General features: G+C 54.8%; 2 protein-coding genes across 6 annotated transcripts in view; one reads left to right on the forward strand and one right to left on the reverse strand.

The window, feature by feature from the left end:
- The window catches only part of SIK2 (salt inducible kinase 2), a 149,562-nt gene extending 145,242 nt beyond the window's left edge, over positions 1-4,320 (forward strand). For all 3 annotated transcript variants that reach the window (XM_070078045.1, XM_002708396.5, XM_008261575.4), the window contains one exon: positions 30-4,320. In XM_070078045.1, coding sequence (XP_069934146.1) covers positions 30-54 — 25 coding nt within the window. In that variant the 3' untranslated portion in view covers positions 55-4,320. The remainder of the gene's footprint in view (positions 1-29) is intronic.
- Positions 1,250-11,410, reverse strand: part of PPP2R1B (protein phosphatase 2 scaffold subunit Abeta) — a 37,490-nt gene continuing 27,329 nt past the window's right edge. Inside the window, exons 15-17 of one of the 3 annotated variants that reach the window (XM_008261547.4) lie at positions 10,093-10,214; positions 2,383-2,463; positions 1,250-1,405 (exon numbers count right to left, since the gene is read on the reverse strand). In XM_008261547.4, the coding sequence (XP_008259769.1) occupies positions 1,373-1,405; positions 2,383-2,463; positions 10,093-10,214 (236 nt within the window). In that variant the 3' untranslated portion in view covers positions 1,250-1,372. Of the gene's footprint in view, positions 1,406-2,212; positions 2,484-10,092; positions 10,215-11,410 lie in introns of those variants that run through there. The other 2 variants (XM_002708458.5, XM_017343421.3) reach the window with 2 other exon arrangements.

Here is an 11,410-nt window from a genome sequence, read left to right on the forward strand (position 1 = left end):
TATAAAAACTATTAATTTCTATCCTTTAGAATGGCTTGTCCTGTCAGCAGATGAATGCGTTAAGCACAAAGCGTCTTCCTTAAAGCACAAAGAAGAGAGCTACTCCACTGATGCTGCATCTAGAAAACACCTTTAAGTTGCCTTTCCTCTGTAGTAAGTGTCCAGACAGGTGAGGGGAGCATGGCAAGCCTAAGGAGTCTTCTGGCCCCCCCAGTGTGGGTGACCTGAGCAGTCCTTGTTGCCAGCTGGACAGTGCCTCACGGTGGCCACCGGTGCCAGGATGCTTTGCTGAGGTGCTCTGCCTGGAGTTGGACTCAAGGACTCAGCAGGAGAAAGCAGTGGGGGTGGGGGGACCGTCATTTTTGTGATTTGATAACAGGCAGTAAAAATCCAGGAAGGATGAATTATGTTCCTTTTATGGGTTGTTTATTCCTCCTTGTGCTTAAGATGGATGGTGTCATGAAATAGAGAACTTCATTTCATTTAAGAGATCATTTCATTAAGATCTCTAATCTGTTTTAAGTCTTTGCAAAATAAGCCAGTTATAAAACGGCTTGATTTGTTTAGACTGAAGGAGGATGTTTTCCCAAAATGTACTACAGAAGTGCTGTAATATTTAAAAATTAGAATGCCTTCCAGATTGAAAATGGGACCGCTCATTTCAGAACTGCAGGAATGGCACAGATTGGCATACGTGGCTGCCCCCACCAAGGCTGCGCTCCTTAGCCCAGGAGACCCAGGAACTCCGGCAGGGCAGTTAGGCCGACAGAGTGAGTGCTGGGAGGCTGAAGGGCCCAGAGCGAGCAGGACGCAAGCGCAGTAGCCAGGCCTGTGGCAGTCAGCAGAGTGGAGGCATGGCGGACACTGGCCTGCAGAAGGGCAGACCAGGCCGGAGGCTGGGTTCTGAGCTCCCGGTTTGTTTAGCTCATTTCAAGCAGAAATTGGGAAACTCTGCAGCCACCTTTATTAGCTGAAACGTAAGCGGGGGAGAGGCGACTGGTTCTGTGTCAGTCAGCTGTCCGCTGGGAGCTGCCAGCAGTTTGCTCTTCGTAAACCCGTAGCAACACTAAGGCGGCTTACGCCACTCTACTTACACGAAATACTGACTTGCTTTCCAGTCTGTTTCATGTTAGCAGTGTGTACACTACTGTATAATAATCATTTGCTTTATTATCTTGTAAACCAGGCTCCTCTGAAGAGACTTTGGTGAGATAAATGCGAGGTAAAAATTTCATCCAGCAAAAAGTGCAATATGTGTGGTACTTTTTTATTTTTGTGTATGTTCTCTCTTTTTTTTTTTAATCCAGGGGTATTAGTCTCTGCTTTGGGAAAAATGCACTAGTTCTGCATTTCCAGTTGGGCAAGTGTGTCTCTAGTATCTACATGCAGCTGATAATGCTGGTCCCTGTAAGGCAAACACAGCATGTGAGCACAACAGAAAGGGGGCGGCCGTCCCACTTCTAAATTCCTAGTAAGCTACACTGACCAGCCCCAGCCCTCCCCTCGCCACTTCTGCCCACCTGCCACCCTAGGCCAGGGAAGGGACCAGCGGTTCCTGCACCCACCACCCAGAATCTACCGCAAGGGTGTCACTGGGAGGACTAGAGACGGGACAGAAGGACCCACAGTGCCACAGTGTGAGCACGCCCCTCCTCCCTGCATCAGACCTTGCCTCCCCAGAATCGAGAACTCAGTGGTCTACACCACGTCCTGGGGCCGCAGGCGTGCGTCAGAAGCTTGGGATTATGACAGAACAGCCCTCAACTCCTGTGCTCCTGCCTGGCTCTGAGCCCTACAGGAACGGGGCACCCTGTACCCTTATGGGGAGGGAGAAAGGACCACCCTGTGGGAGACCACCCCACCCCTGCCGTCAGCTCCAGGCCCCTACAGAAGGGACTTGTCAGGGGACCGACCTCTCCCACACACTGGGTGTCCTCAGAGTCTGTGGCAGAGAGATTTACAGAATTCTGCCAAGTTGAGAGGAGGGGTTGTTCTCAGCTGGAGAGTGCCTGGGTGACCGGCAGAAGAATGAAGGGCCGTAAGAACCGCCTTCTAGCCACAGTTGGTCTAGGGTCCCTGGAGTGAGGGCGTTGAAACAGCCTCTGGCTAGGTGACCTGGACGGAGTGAGTGCTGCTGCTTTTGTGAGGGTCTTCCAACCTCTGCGGAAGCCCCAGGTTCTTAAATATATTGGGATCAGAGTTTTTCTGCCTTGGATGACGTTTTAAAACTTCTATCGACAGTTACACTCAAGCTCCCTGTAAGGCGTAAAGAAAACTGATAGTGCAAGTAACTTTCACGTTCCTCCTCTAGAGACAGAACGTAGGTCATTTGACAACACTGGTCCCAGTGGATAGTTGCAGAATCCCTTTGCAGGGGCTGACCTTTGCCGCACGGGTACCCCTACACTGGGCTGCTTCTACTGCCTCCTTGGAAGCCACCCGCGCCGTTCGGTCTCTTTGTGCCTAGACATCAAAGGTAAAAACTGCAGAACAGGTAGTCAGTTGCAATCATTGTTTAGGCAGGCATCTTTGATCATTTTGTTTCTGGAAATGTTTTCTAGAACTTCAAGAGTGATGCATGGAGAGCAAGAACTTTCTAAACGGAACAGAAAACAGTTGTAAGAAACCGTACCTCCCTTCTAACAGGATGGGAAACGAGTACAAAGCTCTCTGCCACCCTGAGGGCGGCAGGATAGACAAAGTCAGTGGCCTTTCAAGGCCCATTGGGCCTAGAGTCTAATCTCCCAGTGCCCTCTCCCTTTTTACCACTCCCTCCCCCCCCCCAGTTAAGGTGTGGCCTGTTCAGTTCTAGAAGACTCTTGGCTGTCCTGGTTGCATCACATCCCGTGCCCACCTCTCATCGGAGCAGATTTCAACACGTTTGGCAGAGTCAGCACATACTGTTGCGCAGATTAAGAACCGGGCCGCAGCCCTGCCCACAGACCTGGGCGGCGAGAGTTCCAGCCGGCCCGCCTGCCCGCCAGTGAACAGAGCACCTTCCCAAGTGACCTCTCCTAATCCTCAACCACCCCGCGCGGCAGTCGAGAGATCCTGTCCCTGTCTTTGTGGCCCGGGGAGGCAGGGCTCTCGTTAGCTGACGTGCTTCACGGAGGTCAGGCGCGTGTGAGCGCAGGGCCGGGACTGGGCTGACTGGCATCTTGATTGGGTTTCTGGCTTCTTACTCTCTTTCCCTGCTCGGTGGCAGCTGAGTCTTTGCATAGGCGAACAGCTGTATAAACAAAGCCCCCATGTTTGCCAGGCGCGGCCACGCCCCCCACGTGGCAGCCCCCTGCCTCGGCAGAGACGCCCTTCAGGTGATGACTGCCGCTGTGCAGGGGGCCCCCGCATCCATTCAGCAAGGCTGTGTGCGACAGACCCCATAGACAAGCTGGCCTTTCGCGTCCAGCAACTACAGGTGTTCGGGCTCCTGTCAAAGGCATTGCACGCTAGAGTAACTACCGACGGCCGCCTGACGGCAGGACACAGCCTGCTCTACCGCCAGGCAGCTGAGCTCACGGCCAGCTCAGGAAGGGCGCTGCTCGGGGAACCACGACCTTACGGTCCTTGTCAGCGAGTCTTCTAGACACCTTTAGGGTTAGAAAAAGAACATGCTCTAATGGGAGAGGTTGTCTTTCCAGATGTGGGTAAGGAGGGAGGAGCTTTAAAAACAGACATACAAAACCACATCCTTGAAAAACAGGACCCCTAACTGGAATGTTACACCTGTAAGCCCAGGGACGGGACTTGCCTCTGGCTGTGAGATGCCTGCCTGGCCACGAGTAGCGAGTAGCTCGGTCAAGGAAGTAGCCTTCCTGCTACTGATGGGAAAAAAAAAATCTGCCTTCATCAAAACCTCTGAAGGAGGGAAAGGCAGAGAGAAAGGAGGTTTGCTTCTCTTTGGGGGTCCAACTTTAAAATCTAGAGAGGATATTTGCACTTTGTAGAAAGGGCAAGATCATTGCTTGTTTCTGAAGGAGGAGGGAGGTGTTGGTGGATGTTTGGTCTGTGAAAGAGTTACTTTTGATAAATTAACCTAATTGTAGTTATTTTTTTCTGTGTGCTTTTTTTTAATTACTAAGAAAAAATTGGTGAGTTCAATAGCTTTGGTATTTTGAATGCAAATCATAATAGCACCAATGTGGGGGGAAAAAAATCAAATTGTAGCCCGTCACTCAATGTTAGAAAATTGCCTAAAATGCAGTTTAATAAATGATCTTTGTACCAAATGGCAATTTAAATAGGGTAATTTTCTGCAAGGAAAATGTACTGTTTTTATGTTTCCAACCCTCTTGAATTAAAATAAAAACAACTTGTTTTCTATACGTGTGCTATGAATGTCAGGCTAATGAGACAGGGCCTTTACCTCAGCAGGTGGAATTCTAAAAGCGTGGCCAGCGGCTGAGCTTTCCGAGCCCTGGTGCTCATTTCAAGCCGCAGAAGAGGACAGTGGACGATATGTTCCCATTGACGTCAGCAGGGTAAATACCACACCGCTCCAAGTCGCCGGAGAGCACATTAGCCACTGCACACCGCTGACGGAAGCGCTGCTCGCCGCAGCCTGCACCCACAGGGCCCCACTGGGCACTGCCAATTAACACTCCTTGAGTTTAGTCTTGGGGCAAAGCCCATGGGCCAAGGGCCTCGTGCCACAGGAGGGGGGGGAGGCAGGCCTGCGGGCCCTTGTCCATGTCCCCCAGGGCAGGCGAGCTGTAGGAGGGTGGGGGGCTCTGAGCAGCCAGGCAGCTCCACACAAAACACTGAGACTTAATCACGATGTCACACCTTCTCTGGGGTCTGCCAAAAGCCTTGACACCATGGGCACACCCCATGGGCTCCATCCCAGGAACAAGCACACCTGTGAGACCCAACTCCATGCCCTTGGGGTGCCGGAGAACCCTTCTGCAAGTGGCTCACATGTCTGGACTGGCAGTGCCAGGCCCGGGTGCAGGGCAGTGTGTTACAGCCTGCTTCCCAGCGCTGAGTGCAACTGAGACTTACTTTCACTCCCACCATCCCGGTTGAGTCCATGCTGCAGTTCCCAGACAGGAATCAGCTGCTGGCTGCAGGGGTGGGAGTGGGAGAGGTGGAGGTGCAGCAGGCACAGGCCACGGCCAGCGAAGAGCTGGAACGGGGGCCTGTCTGCCAACTCGGGCTTCCCCTGCACCAGTCAACAGTCGCTCAATCCGACCTTGACACAGCCATTACCCCCGTGCTACCGAAGAATCCAGCATCACTTTTTTAACAGAATCACTAAACTTCACTAACAGTGTCTCGCAAACATTCCCCATTTCTACCCCATTTCTCCATCGTTTTCATTCTATGTTACCAATAACAACTCCACTGCCCTAGGCTACAGGCAAAAAGTGGCTGGCGCAGACTGGCCAGAAACTCAGCAGCCAGGCAGCCCCTGGACGGCCTTTGCTTCCGTGGCCTTTGTAAGCCAGAGGCACTTTACAAGAAGGTGGAGGAACGCAGGCCCGGGAGGCCTTCCAGAGTCTTCTGTCGCCACACAGGACCACACGGAACCAGGGCCCGAGGTGCTGTGCTTGGCAAGCTGCTCCCTTCTGCCCTACTAGTTCTGAACCTGTGGAATCACTGTCCCTTTTACCATGCTGAGAAAAACTGAGGTTTCTCAAAAGCCATGCATATACAGACACATACTGTGGGACGTGGTACTTTCTGGGAGCGGCTGCTTCCTGGACCTCCTGAGGCCTGTCAAAGGACCAAGGTTAGGAACGCCCGACATAGGCGCCACGCTTTTCAGAGTTAAGGTTCTTGCTTCAGTTCCTTCTTCCTGGGTGTATCTGGTTAAGGGTAACCTCTTGCTCTGCCAGCAGCCCAAGGGCACCGTGCAAAGAAGTTCTGGGCTTTGTGCCCATTATGTCCTGGGTGCTACGTGGCCACAAAGGGAATGTCACCTGCATGGACCACAGCTGCTGCACCCTGGCGGCTGAGTGTGGCTCTGCCCTTCTCACGATGACCCCAGCCAATGGCTTTGGGGCTGAGTAGCCCTACAGGGATGTGAGACCACACCGATCGTACTGGGCAGTGGCCCTCAGAAGACAAACCCGAGTGTGGCCGGAAGCGCAGGCCTCCATCAAAGAACCACCACTGGCATAGCTGCCTCCACTTGGGGATTAAGCTGGGACCACAGATCACGGCAGGCAGGCAGAGGGGCAGCTGACCCCAGCCAGCGGTCTTTCTAACGAGCTTCCCAGCTGCACAAGTCTCAGTCCACCCACGCCGCAGTCCCTCTCTTGGTATCCATTTCTCGGGTGTCCTCATAAGGATGACAGACTCGGAGCTGGCCTGATAGTGGCAAAGAGAAGTTCCAAGTCCAGGTAAGACACAGCAGGGAGGCTGGAGGGGCCTGCCCCGAGAGAGGTGGACTTCCCCTGGAGCTGAGCCAACAGCTGGCTGGGCAGAAAGTTCAGAAAAGTGGGTTCCAGAGGAAATGAGGCCGAAGGGATTCAGCTTGTCAAAGGGGAAACAATCACTTTCCCCCTCGGGTAGGCTTTGAGAGTTTGACTCAAACTCCTTCCTTCTTCCCAAAGAGAATAATGGGGCCTCGGGGGCTCCAAAGGGAACCTGGCAGAGCCCAGGCCTTTGAGGGTGCCCTCAGCACCACGGTGACCACCCCACACTTGGTGATGGGACACGTCCAACAGGAGAGCTACCAAGGCCTGCCTCAAAGCAAGCCACATGAAGCACAGCCTCACAGCCTTCTGTGCAGGGACCCTGCCCTGGCCCTCTGGTCACTAGAGGAGCTCAGATGTGTAGCACAGTCCCTGAGGCAGCTAAGTGAGGGCCACAAGGGAGGTGGGCAGTTGGAGGGGCCTGGGAATGACAGAGCCAGACGAGGAGGAAGGCTGTGGAGGCAAGGGCCCGGTGGCCCACCCCATCCCCAGGAGTGGCCACCCTGCCGGAGAGGTACTCCCGGCAGATCACTGCCTCCCCCTTCTCTGCCGGGAGAGCCCAGGAGGCATCCAAGAACCTCTGACCGAGTCCTCAGCCCCTGGCGAGGCTCCCGGCCCTGCCACCAACCTGGAGAAATCGTTGTAAAGGCTCATTATCTCCAGTGGTAACCTGGGAACACAGGCCGGCTGACTTCGCTGCCGGGTTTACTGAGGTTCAAGCACAGCCTGGCCCGGCCCTGTTCCCTAATGGGAAAGCACCCAGAAGCCTCGCCAGCCTGCTGATGGCTTGTCCCAGAATCTCACTCTACATGGAAATGTCTACGTGCTGCGTATGAGACCTGTCAGATTTAAAGCTGGCCGCCCTATTCTGAGACCTGCTGCATGGTCAAGTTCCAGAATTTTGCCCCACATTTCCCAGGAACTCCTCCGAGAATCTGCGCCCCACATAGACCTATATCCCTAACCCCTCGGCGCCTGGGTGGAGAAGGGCTGGAAGGCCCAGGGGAATCTCCGCAGACAGCTGCTAAGCCCCCACTGAGGACACACTCCAGCTGGCCCTGGGACCTGCCTACACTGTGACCTCTCGGTGGGCTCTGGGATCCGGTTCCCTTAGCTGGAGGCCCACTGCAGACGGGTTCAATGTCCCTGGGCTTTGGCTTTTGTTGTCAGTTTTCAAACTGGACTCAGGCGTCCTGTAGTCTCTCTGGACTCAGGAGAATGAATCCTCTGGCCAAGAGGTTGGGCCCCTAAGAGCTCCACTTCAGGCCTCCACAGCGAAGCCCGAGCTTGGCCCTGGATCTAGATCCCTATGGGCGGCACCTAGGCCTCCCCAACTGGAGCCAGATCCTGCAGTTGCACGACAGTACCCGCCTCAAGCCAGTGCACGGTCTAGTTCACCAGCAAGTGCAGGTTTAGGTCCCAGAGACGAGACCGCAGGAACCCCTGGGCCCGAGTGACAGAGTTTGGGGGAAATAAGAGAAACAACAAAGACCAGGAGGAGCAAGAGTTGCAGAGGGGAGGTCTTTGCTGAGACTCGGGGCGCAGGGGCTGGGTTCTGGCTGAAGTCTGTTGCGGGCAAACTGTCCAGAGAGAGAAGAAAAGGAAGAGCCGGTGGCTGGGCGCACAGCAGCGTCTGCAGCCATTATTTATGGGTGCTGCGCCTGACCTGGGTCTCCCAACCTGGACTGTGCGGAGACTGCATGTCCCTCACAGCTGCTCCTTCCTGCAATAACAAGACTGACATCACTGTTGTCAGGGAAATGGTGTTTTGATTAAAATCATGTGACAGCTACTTCGTGATTCAATAAACAAATCCCCTGTTAACTCTCGCCCGACAGAGGCCGCCAGCAGCTCTGCTGTCAGACGGCAACGTGCAGACAGGAAGGAGTGGCTGAGCTGTGCCCCCCTGGGGGGGCAGGGGGCAGGAGGGGCCCACACACCACACCAAGCACACAGACTTCAGGGGTCTGTCTCTGCCGTACTGAGGGGGCACCCCTCTCCAGGAAGAAGTGGCCCTCAGTCCTTGGGCCATCCTCACTTGGACACAGTGGCAGGCTCTGCCCTGGGATGTCAGATGACTCCCCCCAAGGACCCTGAGCCCGGCCAAGCACGGAGGAGAGCCCCAGGGCCTCAGTAGTTGGCAGGCTCACCCAGACACCTCGGGTGTCACCAGACAGTGAAGGGTTAAGAACAATTTCTGGTTTGCAATTGGATGACTTCCTGGATCACTCACTTGGCTGCTGGCCCCTGACACGCAGGGTTCTGCCTGGCAACAGCCAATTCCCTTTCCATCTCACCCTCGGGTCATTTTCCTTAAGTGAAACAAACTCAGGGAAGGCTCTCTGAGTCCCGGCACAGGGGGTTTTCTGGGTGAAATGGACAGCAGCCTCAGAGGCCTAGCGCGCAGACTCCCGGGGACACAGCACGGGCTGGGGGAAGTCCGTCACGGCTGAAGAACAGAGATGACAGCACCTCCCACCCAGGGTTGTTGTGAGGACTAAAGGAGACCTGGTCCAGAGCTTGACATGGGCCTGGAGCAACAGTAGCAAAAGCTGTTGGTGTGTGTGTGTGTGTGTGTGTGTGTGGCTGGAAGGCCTAGAAGGGTGCCTTCGTCAAAGTTGGCCTAGGGACCGACTCCGTGACCCATGCTTGGATCAGGTGCACACCTGCATTTACTGCATGAGCAGCTGGCCCCAAATGTGTAGGAAAAATAACTCCTTTGTTCCCAAGGAAGTCTGTGGTTTAGGCCTAAAAAAAAATAGAATGGTAAATTCCTACTCCTTCAGCCAAGGTCTCTTCCCCAAGGCCAAGGTCTAGGGAGGAGACACGCGGACACAAAGGGCTGATCCCTTGAGGCCTTCTGCAGGGGCCCACCCTGCAGCAACAGGAGCAGCCAGGGCTGCCTGGACAAGAGACGCGGGGACAGGTGTGTTCGAGGAGGAATGACTACAATAAAGGGCCTGGACAACAGGAAGCCCGCTGGTATGGCCTCAGTTCAGGTAACAACAAAGCCATGGAGATTTAAAAGGCTGACCTTTTGACTTTCAACAAGCAAACCCGCTGGAGGGGATGCGAGAACACCGCCGTGCAGTCAGCTGGATGCGGCCTGCCATCAGCCCAAGGTGGCGGACGGAGCCCTGGGCGCTCCTTTCGGGATGCATCTGAGTCATAAATCGCCCTCCTACTGAAACGGCCCCAGGGCCATGGCTGGCACCGCCTCTGATTGCCGGACTGAAACTCCTGCGCGCCTCCTCCACGCACAGCGCACAGTGGCATCACGTGGGGCTTGTAAACCCGACTGTCACACAGAGCACTCCGCTGGAGGGATTTTATCTTGAATGGAAATGATGAGCTGAGAGGCAGTTTGGAAAGCAGCGTCTGTGTTCTGTGAAGAACGTGGGGGCAGCTCGTGGCCTGTACCTGGGCAGGCAGGGCCTGGAGCTCAGGCCACCGGAATGACGGTCTGCACGGCCAGTCTCCCTCTCAGAAAGCATTCCCAGAACAAGGGAAGTGAAACAGGGCAACAGGCTTCAGAATGCACACTCTGCTGGCATTTAGAGCCAAGCTGTCTCCTCAGGGACAGTGAACTTGGGAGAAGTGCGGCCCCTGGCTCTCCTGGTCCCTCAAGCGCAAGGCCACGCTGGCTGCCCGCAGCCGAGGCTTCAGGGGCACTCACCTTCCGGGCGTCCTCTCCAGGCGCTCTGGGTCTCAGAAAGTGGTTCTTGTCGGTCCCAGAGGTGCTGAGCTCTTCACTGTCCTTCACAGGCAAATCTAGCTTCCTCAGCCTTTGTGCCACCACTAGGGATAGACAGCAGCACTGTAACCAGCCCTAGCCAGGACATGCTCCTCCCAAGCCCACTGAGCTTCCAGGCCGCCATTCCCTCCGCCTTCCAGCATCGCTAAGGGAAGCCCAGCATGAGCTCCTGGGCAGGAAAACCAGTTCAACAGCAGGACCTTATTTAAGGCGCCTTCCCTCAGGAGCACTGCAAAGGGCCCCCCCACCTGCCCATGGGGTCCCCGGTCACCAGACAGGAAGTGACACCATCAGCTTCAGAGAATGCTGGAGAGAGACACGACTTGGCTCTTGCAGCCCATGAGTAATTAAATGCCCTTCATCCTCCAGCTTTCCATCTCAACTGAGCATTATGTAACTTCCTGGAAACAGCAGGCTCGTGGAGGCACACGAGGAATAGTGAGACTATTCTAGAAAGGCTCGGAAAAGGACTGCGGGCATGTGAGAGAACAAGAAAGAAGAGGAAGGGACTGGCTGGAAACCGGGCTACTGGAGAATCAAAGGGAAGCGATTATGTAAGAGCAGCAGCAGTGGCCTCTGCCCTCACACCAGGAATGTGAGGACAGGGCTCCTCTCCTGCGCTCTGTCCAAGCACTGGAGACAGGCAGCTTTGAGATGAGATGCCAGAAGAAGGAAATGCGTCAGAGGAATTTAAGGGAAAGGCAGGACTAGACAGGCAGCCAACTTGCTTGGACACTGCGTCCTGCCACCCCTGGGCACGTGCAGCCAATGTGATTTCACAGGGAAGCACCAGACTTTCAGCTCAGCAACGACAAAGTGGCCTCCAGAGATAGAAGTGCAGAGACAGCAGTGACACAGCGTGGCCACCGCATCAGCAGTGACATGCTCGCCTCCCTGGAGGTCTGGCGAGCATCTCAGATGCTCACACAGGACAGCCCGAATCTCAGGCTGCTGGCTCTGCGATCAGCAAAGGCCCCCAGGACCCTGCCTCACGGTGGCCGCTCTGTGGCAGTTCTGTGACCAGAGCTGTCTGTCAGCAAGGCCTCATCAGAAACCCCAGGCTAACCAGCTCATTCTTGTCAAGCAGCACCTTCAGGTTCACATCTCCTTGGCAGCACAGAGGGAGAAATGCACGCTGGCCGCCTGACCCCATATAAAGTTTAGAAAAACACACTCAGGTGAATTCCGCTACTGAGGTGACATTTTTATTGGCAGAACTTGTCTGTGTTTGTGTCTTTGC

This window comes from Oryctolagus cuniculus, chromosome 1 (genome assembly GCF_964237555.1).
Source record: "Oryctolagus cuniculus chromosome 1, mOryCun1.1, whole genome shotgun sequence".
NCBI classification, from domain to species: Eukaryota; Metazoa; Chordata; class Mammalia; order Lagomorpha; family Leporidae; genus Oryctolagus; species Oryctolagus cuniculus.